Genomic DNA, 9,231 nt, shown 5'->3' with positions numbered 1-9,231 from the left:
GAGTGAGCTAAGCATTAGATAATTTTGCAAGTTATTCAGAGATGTATATCCAGTAATTTTAGAGCCAAATTCTTCTGTAATAAAGTTGCAGCCTGTTAATTTGGGCAATCTGAACAATGCACCTGCCTTGCCAATTTGGTATGATATTCTGAATTAGTGGTGAGTGAACCTCAAAGGATTTTAATATTTCGCTCTGTTTGTACAAGCATGAAAAAGTCCAGAGGCATATTGAACCTTATCCAAACTAGCTAAATCTCCTGAGTGTATAAAACTGGGCTGGATACTTCACCTAAAAACAGCTTCCGTGTAAAAAGAACAGGAGTACTTATGGCATCTTAGAGACTAACAAATTTATTTGAGCATAAGCTTTTGTGGGCTACGGCCCACTTCATCAGATGCATGCAGTGGAAAATACAGTATATACACACAGAGAACATGAATATATACACACAGAGAACATGAAACAATGGGTGTTACCATACACACTCTGATGAGAGTGATCAGTTAAGGTGAGCTATTACCAGCAGGAGAGAAAAAAACCTTTTTGTAGTGGTAATCAAAATGGTCCATTTGCAGCAGTTGACAAGAAGTTGAGAGGAACAGTGGGGGGGGGGGGAAGGAGAAATAAACATGGGAAAATATTTTTACTTTGTGTAATGTAAAAGTCTTTATTCCCAGTCTACACTCCCAGTCTTTATTCAAGCCTAATTTAAAGGTATCCATTTTGCAAATTAATTCCAATTCAGCAGTCTCTCATTGGAGTCTGTTTTTGAAGTTTTTTTGTTGTAATATTGCGGCTTTTAGGTCTGTAATCGAGTGACCAGGGAGATTGAAGTGTTCTTCGACTGGTTTTTGAATGTTATAATTCTTGACATCTGATTTGTATCCATTTATTCTTTTACATAGAGACTGTCCGGTTTGGCCAATGTACATGGCAGAGGGACATTGCTGGCACATGATGACATATATCACATTGGTAGATGTACAGGTGAACGAGCCTCTGATAGTGTGGCTGATGTGATTAGATCCTATGATGGTGTCCCTTGAATAGATATGTGGACAGAGTTGGCAACGGGCTTTGGTGCAAGGATAGGTTCCCCAGTTAGTGTTTTTGTTGTGTGGTCTGTGGTTGCTGGTGAGTATTTGCTTCAGGTTGGGGGGCTGTCTGTAAGCAAGGACTGTCCTGTCTCCCAAGATCTGTGAGAGTGATGGATCGTCCTTCAGGATAGGTTGTAGATACTTCCTTGTAGTATTTCAGCTCCTCTGCCGCTAAGTCCAACTTGAACTAGGAGATGCAGAGGTCCACGAATAATGGAAACCTTATTCAAACATTTTTTGATCTGCACTATGGATCAGTGCAGGGCACAGTTTGAGTCCTGGGTAAAGCTTTAGGTCACTTCTTCTTGTAAACAACATTTTTACCCATCCTTATTCTTCATGAGTTAAAGGGTCAGACGTTAAATGCTCCTTTCTTGCAAGGCTGGACCACCTTAATTTGTTAAATATTGACAATTTTTGTTTAAATCAGCCTTTTGACTCCGAGAGAACTTTTGGTGGGGTTTTCTCAGCGGGCCCTTCCCCAAGTGAATAATCCCCATCTCAGTTTTCATTAAAAAAATAAAGTAAGGACGAAATCCTGCAGCTGACTTTTCCAATAGAGATCTCTGCCCCCATGTGGAGACACACTGTGCAAATGGCACACAGCTGATAGTGGGAGAAGATGCAGGGTCATGCGGCCCCAGAGGCAGCACCAGGAGTTCAGACCCTGCAGTAATCTTCTTTTCTTCATGGCTAGAGAACTTTACTAGCTGGTATAAAGTGGTGAGGGGATAGAAAGTCATGGTTCTGCCACTTTCTGTTCTTTTGGTGTGCTACGTACTCCCAGGGGAGAAAGAAGGGAGAAGTCTTGGTGTTTTCTTGAGGACAGGGATGGAATTCTACCATGCTGTTGTGTATGTTGTGTATGGAAGAGAGAGGAAATATATAACAGAGGGCAGCATACACCTCTACCCCGATATAACGTGGTCCGTGGGAGGCAAAAAATCTCACCACATTTTTAGGTGAGACTGCGTTATATCAAACTTGCTTTGGCCCCCCCGTTCCTTGTTTCCTGACCGCCCCCTCCAGAGACCCCTGTCCCTAATCATCCCCAGGACCCCACCCCCTACCCAACCCCTCTATCCCCTGACTGCTCCGACCCCTATCCATGTGCCCCCCCTCGCCCCGAGCCCCCTGACAGACTCTCACTGGCTGCAGCGGGAAGCGGAGCAGCCCGGCCCCACCCCGCTTCACTCCGCCACCTCCCAGCCGCAGTGCTCTGCTTCCCGCTGCCAGTGCAGGGAGGTTGGGGAAAGGTAGAGGTGTACTTACTAATATGGAGTCAGTACTGGAGGCTTCACCGCATTAAATGAATATGGGTAGTACTTAGGTGCCTGTCCACCATGGAGATGATTGCAATATAAGAACCTACACAGGGTGTACTGTGAGATTTAGTTCATCAATGTTTGTAAAGTGTTTGAAGATCATTGGATGGAAAGCACTATATAGGCACACAGAAGTATCACGCTAGCTATTATTTCAAGTGGATAGTCTTAAAAGCTATAGAATAGTTTGAAGTAATCTGTGTAACTAAACTATTGTAACCCTTCGGCAAGGTGGTGTCGATAGCAACAAGGGCCAGGTTCAATAGCTAGGGGTTCTTCTTAACATTATAAAATGGAACCAGCGCTGGCCCCCACTCAGACATCCACACATATGAGTAAATTTGGCAAAATGAAAACTTTCCTAGTCGGATTTATGAGTACATTTTTCTATTACATCTAAATGTGGGATTTTCTTCAGTCCCATGTGATTTAACACATCCCCGTCCCTCTAAGTCAGTATGAGAAATGACCTTCACTTCAGTCTCCAGTTGTTCATTTATCTGCATCCTGTGATGTCATGGGGTAAGTGGAAAGGCTAGATCCATACATTCCTTTTAAAAGAGGAAAAGGAAAAAGGGGGTGGGAAACCTAACTTCTGTTTTGCACAGCTTAGCTTTTGAACCCACTTTCTCCACTGCCTGTGTCCCACAGAGACCTGCTATGCTTCACTTCAGCTTTTCTTAGTGCAAATTGTTAAATCATGAGACGAATGTGAGATAAATGAATTCATCCCACTTCATTTCAAGCTTCCTCCTCTGCTGTTTTCCTTTTTTTTTTTGTGAGTCTCTCCTTTTTTATCTCTTCTACCATGGCAAGGTCACTCATCCTTGCACAATATTTGGGTCTTGTCAGGCTGAGAATTCTGAGAAAAAAACAACCCAACAGTGAAAACAGATGTTCAAGAATTGGGCAGTGTGGATTGCAAGGAGCACTGGTAAGAGACAAAACACCTTCAGACCTTGGGTGACTTATGTAAATGAGCAAGTAGCCATGAGTCTGTAGGAAGATGGCATTCTCTTGTACTCATATTTACAATTTATAATCCTAAAAGACCCATTTTGAAAGCCTAAAACACTGTAAGCATGAAACAAATTTTGCTTAAAAATACATTGTTTATTTCTTTGGCTATCTCCTATAGGGTTTAGCATTTCAGATTTTATAGTCCAAAGAAAGAAGAGGTCTGCCCTGAACATTGGATTATGACAAGCCTCTTTGCAGAAGTAATTATGTAATTTTCTTGTTCGGGGACAGCAACAGAGGTGCTTGGAATATCAAAGTAAGAATAAGAGCTCTCAAAATCTTTGCATTACCATTCCTACCACATTAACGCTGTTGCTTACAAATCAGTTGGGACTAGCAGGCAAATATTTAGATTATCAAAATGAGTTTTTCCTTATGGGCAACAGTGCAGATTGTTTGGAGGTACTGTATTATTGTGAAAAATATTTGGTATTATGAGGTTATCAAGCTTGCTTTATTCTTGTTGTTTTGTTTTCACTGCAATCCAATAACATAATATCCATGGTTTGTGCTTTCAGCAAGTTGTACTGTCCTCTTACCCAATATTTACCATCCCTGGATCAATGTTCTAAAGGGCAAACCTGACAGTGTTATTTCTGTGAACATCACGCTTGTGTTTATTACAGAATGAAACTGTGCCCTTTATAGCCAACAGTCTTGCTGGAAATATGTGTTCTCTGACCCATTTAATAAATGTTTCCCTACAGGTTGGACGCAGTGACACTTCTCCTTTACTACATACACATGCAAAAACACACTGGTCCCCATAAGGCAGGATAGCTAAGCATCATCTCGACCCTTCCAACTTTATTCAGAGTGACAGGTTTGGGTACTTTTTACCTGCTAACTGGATTCCTGGCAGAGGTTTATATTTCTGAAGCTGTAACCACCCAGCTGTCCATTCCCCCCGCCGTAAAATGAGTTTTGCTACTAGCAATGAATACTATAGAACAATAAACATATACTATACACAAGTGGCCCAGATGCTCTCCTATATTTGGGCTGCTCTGCACTGTGCTGCCAGAAAAAAAACAATCCCAAAGCAGTGTATCCAGCCACAGAAGGATCACTCCAGAGCAGGGGATCTTCCAGCGATCCTGAGATGGCATAGCAGCATGTTTGCTAGCCTCCACTTCCTGTTCATGTTGCAGGGGAACACGGTCTGGGAAAAGTGTGTATGGTTGTGTTTTCCTTGTGCCCTTGCAATCCCCAGCTGCTGTAACAATCACTTAGGGACCATTGGCCTCTGGTGGGATTAAGCAGCCTTCTGGATGGTCTAAATTATACTAGGGGACCAGACTGGTGCACAGCAAGCCCAAGATAGAATGTTAGGAGAGTTTTTAAAGCCACCTTCATGGTCCTTGGCTATATCCAATGATCTGGCCAGTATGTTTTCAGTACTACACCTGGGGGAATTCAGCAACACTGTGCACATGCAGAATTCATGCCCCCTGCAATTTTTTTCTCTGCAGAATATAGATTCTGCTGGAGAGGCACTGCAGTTCCACCTTTTGCCTACCAGGGGCAGCTGTGGCACCAGAAGAGAGGGCAGCCAGTAGGCAGAGAGGGATCAGGAAGCTGCATTCCTCACTGTGGGCACAGGTGAGGAGGTATGGGATGGACAGAGCTGGGCACATGGGGCTGCTGGGGTGTCACAGACTGGGGTTCAAAAGGGCTAGTGGGGGGACTGATTGCTGCAGGGCTCAGGAGCTAATGGGGTGACAGCATCGAGCCAAGGGCTGAATGGGAGTGGCGCTGCAGGGCCACGGGGAGACTGCAGGGCCACATGGGGATGGGTGAGGAGAGTGCAGGGAAACAGAGTGATGCGGGGTTCAGAGACACATGGGGACAGGGAAAATGTGCCTGACTGAATGTGAATGGGTAGGGGTCAGCCAGGGTCTGCATGGGGGAGGCTCCCCAACTCTCTAACAATCGACTACCCAAAAAAACCCTTTTCCATACTTCTCCCACCCACATCCAACAACCTTCCAGGTTCACTCCCAGGGTCCTTCCCTCTCCCTCAGCTCCTCAGTTATCCCTGACTCCCTCAAGCCTTTGCACTGCTTCTGAGGGGTGCAGGAAATATGTTTCTGTATTGTAATTACTCAAATTTCTGTATTAATATGCCTAGCAAGGAATCTACTTACCAAAAAAACATTTCCTGAATCTTGTTTGTTGTCTGTATTGTTACAGACATACTTGCTGACAGATATTTTGAAATAAATTACCAGAATATTTGAAACTAATATGATTATATTCTGTTATTATTTTGACAAATAAAATATGCAAAATTTTACAGAATTTTAAAATTCTGTATGAAGAATTTTAATTTTGTGGTGCAGAATTCCCCCAGGAGTATAGTGTACCATGCTGAATAGTAAAAATACTGATTCAACCAATATAAAATGGCCATCATTTGTGGACATTCACAAATTCTTGGTGAGTCATCTGAAAGTGATGCCACTGATGGTAAACATTATGTGGACCTGAATCTCTGGGATCTTTCTGCAGCTGAACAGTCTGTGTTCTCCTGAAAATTCTCCTGTGAAAAATCTTGAAATTCACATTTATTTGGCACAAGATTTTGTATCTGAAAATTTGTACCAGAAGTTCTTTTTTTTTTTTTCTGATTACAAAAGTTTAGGTCATCCAGCCATGGAATTGAAATTATAACATATTACAAACAGCAATGTTAGCAGTTTGCAGGTAACCTATTGGCTGACAGTTGTTAAACTATTAAAAAAATGAAAAAGGAATAATTAGCAAAAATTAGCAAAGTCTCTTCATGAATCAGAGGGGTAGCCGTGTTAGTCTGGATCTGTAAAAGCAGCAAAGAATCCTGTGGCACCTTATAGACTAACAGATGTTTTGGAGCATGAGCTTTCGTGGGTGAATACCCACTTCGTCGGATACATGTAGTGGAAATTTCCAGGGGCAGTTATATATATGCAAGCAAGAAGCAAGCTAGAGTTAACGAGGTTAGTTCAATCAGGGAAGATGAGGCCCTGTTCTAGCAGTTGAGGTGTGAAAACCAAGGGAGGAGAAACTGGTTTTGTAGTTGGCAAGCCATTCACAGTCTTTGTTTAATCCTGAGCTGATGGTGTCAAATTTGCAGATGAACTGACGCTCAGCAGTTTCTCTTTGCTGGAAGTTTCTCTTTTCAGGAAGTCTGGTCCTGAAGTTTTTTTGCTGCAGGATGACCACCTTAAGATCTGCTATTGTGTGGCCAGGGAGGTTGAAGTGTTCTCCTACAGGTTTTTGTATATTGCCATTCCTAACATCTGATTTGTGTCCATTTATCCTTTTCCGTAGAGACTGTCCAGTTTGGCTGATGTACATAGCAGAGGGGCATTGCTGGCATATGATGGCGTATTACATTGGTGGCCGTGAAGGTGAATGAACCGGTGATGGTGTGGCTGATCTGGTTAGGTCCTGTGATGGTGTCGCTGGTGTAGATATGTGGGCAGAGTTGGCATCGAGGTTTGTTGCATGGATTGGTTCCTGAGCTAGAGTTACTATGGTGCGGTGTGCAGTTACTGGTGAGAATATGCTTCAGGTTGGCAGGTTGTCTGTGGGCGAGGACTGGCCTGCCACCCAAGGCCTGTGAAAGTGTGGGATCATTGTCCAGGATGGGTTGTAGATCCCTGATGATGCATTGGAGGGGTTTTAGCTGGGGACTGTATGTGATGGCCAGTGGAGTCCTGTTGGTTTCTTTCTTGGGTTTGTCTTGCAGTAGGAGGCTTCTGGGTACACGTCTGGCTCTGTTGATCTGTTTCCTTATTTCCTTGTGCGGGTATTGTAGTTTTGAGAATGCTTGGTGGAGATTTTGTAGGTGTTGGTCTCTGTCTGAGGGGTTAGAGCAGATGCGGTTGTACCTCGGTGCTTGGCTATAGACAATGGATCGTGTGGTGTGCCCGGGATGGAAGCTGGAGGCATGAAGGTAGGCATAACAGTCGGTAGATTTTCGGTATAGGGTGGTTGCTAATGTGACTATCACTTATTTGCACCATGGTGTCTAGGAAGTGGACCTCCTGTGTAGATTGGTCCAGGCTGAGGTTAATGGTGGGGTGGAAGCTGTTGAAATCGTGGTGGAATTTTCCCAGAGTCTCCTTCCCATGGGTCCAGATGATGAAGATGTCATCAATGTAGCGTAGGTAGAGAAGGGGCGTGAGTGGACGAGAGCTGAGGAAGCGTTGTTCCAGGTCGGCCATAAAAATATTGGCATATTTGGGGCCATGCGGGTGCCCATAGCGGTGCCACTGGTCTGGAGATATATATTGTCATTAAATTTGAAATAGTTGTGTGTGAGGATAAAGGCACAGAGCTCAGCAACCAGTTGTGCTGTGGCATCATCAGGGATACTGTTCCTGACAGCTTGTATTCCATCAGTGTGTGGGATGTTTGTGGGATGTTTGTGTGGATGTAGAGAGCCTCTACATCCATGGTGGCTAGGATGGTGTTATCTGGAAGGTCACCAATGCATTGTAGTTTCCTCAGGAAATCAGTGGTGTCCCGGAGATAGCTGGGAGTGCTGGTGGCATAGGGTCTGAGTAGAGAGTCCACATATCCAGACAGTCCTTCAGTGAGAGTGCCAATGCCCGAGATGATGAGGCGTCCAGGATTTCCAGGTTTGTGGATCTTGGGTAGTAGATAGAATAACCCTGGTCAGGGCTCTAAGGGTATGTTGATTTGTTCCGGTGTTAGTGTAGGGAGTGTCCTGAGTAGATGGTGCAGTTTCTTAGTGTATTCCTCAGTGGGATCTGAGGGAAATGGCCTGTAGAATTTGGTATTGGAGAGTTGTCTGGCGGCCTCCTTTAGGTAGTCAGATCTGTTCATGATGACAACAGCACCTTCTTTATCAGCAATTCTCTTCATGAGCAATTCAGTAATATTAAAAGGGCTAAAATAAGTGGAGGGCAACTTGCGACCTGCTGGCCGCACATGACCCATCAGGGTAATCCATTGGTGGGCCGCCAGACAGTTTGCCCTTTACATTTGCATGGCCACCCCCAGCTCCCAGTGGCCGCGGTTCACCATTCCCAGCCAATGGGAGCTGTGGGAAGTTGCAGTCAGCACATCCCTGCAGCCTGCACCGCTTCCTGCAGCTCCCATTGGCCAGGAACGATGAACCACGGCTACGGGGAGCTGTGGGCAGCTGAGCAAATGTAAACAAACTGTCCGGTGGCCTGCCAGCCGATTACCCTGACAGGCCACAGGTTGCCTACCACTGACTAAAATTGTCATATAAATTACTTTTAAATACTAATAATTACCCAGATATGTATTAGGACTTTCTCTACTAATAGTTTTGAAAGTGTACAAATCTAACATGTCCAGCTGTTTCCTGAAAGGAACACTGAGAATGACCTCACTGCACCTTTAAGCACGTGTGTGTGTGTGTGTGTGTGTGTGTGTGTGTGTGTGTGTGTGTGTGTGTGTGTGCAAAAGGGGGTGTGGGTCAGTGCGGTGACTCTGATTCATCCCCAGAGACCAGAAGGGCTGGGAAGCTGAAAAAGGGGAGGCCTGGAGAGAGAGGCCCATTTTCCCCAAACCAGGCAGAGCAGCACCCATCCTCCCTCCCCTGGAGATGGCAAAATACTAAGTTTGGTTAGAACCTGCTATGGGCATCATGCTAGCCGCTCCTTGCTAGGGGGGCTGGGAAGGAATTTTTTCATCACCACCAGATTGGCCTGGGTGGAGTGTGTGTGCAGGGAGTGGGGGTTGCCTTCCCCACAGCGGGTTCAGGGAGGGCTTTGTTATGGTGAGTAAGAAAAGAAGTTAGACTGTG

At 44.7% G+C, this 9,231-nt stretch overlaps 1 protein-coding gene across 1 annotated transcript in view; it reads left to right on the top strand.

The window, feature by feature from the left end:
- The first annotated feature begins 3,235 nt into the window (after window positions 1-3,235).
- The window catches only part of RALYL (RALY RNA binding protein like), a 358,668-nt gene continuing 352,672 nt past the window's right edge, over window positions 3,236-9,231 (top strand). Inside the window, exon 1 of the mRNA XM_045007780.1 lies at window positions 3,236-3,357. Within this exon, the coding sequence (XP_044863715.1) occupies window positions 3,318-3,357 (40 nt within the window). The 5' untranslated portion in view covers window positions 3,236-3,317. The remainder of the gene's footprint in view (window positions 3,358-9,231) is intronic.

Source organism: Mauremys mutica, chromosome 2, assembly GCF_020497125.1.
Source record: "Mauremys mutica isolate MM-2020 ecotype Southern chromosome 2, ASM2049712v1, whole genome shotgun sequence".
NCBI classification, from domain to species: domain Eukaryota; kingdom Metazoa; phylum Chordata; order Testudines; family Geoemydidae; genus Mauremys; species Mauremys mutica.
This window is presented reverse-complemented; position numbering and strand designations above follow the sequence as displayed.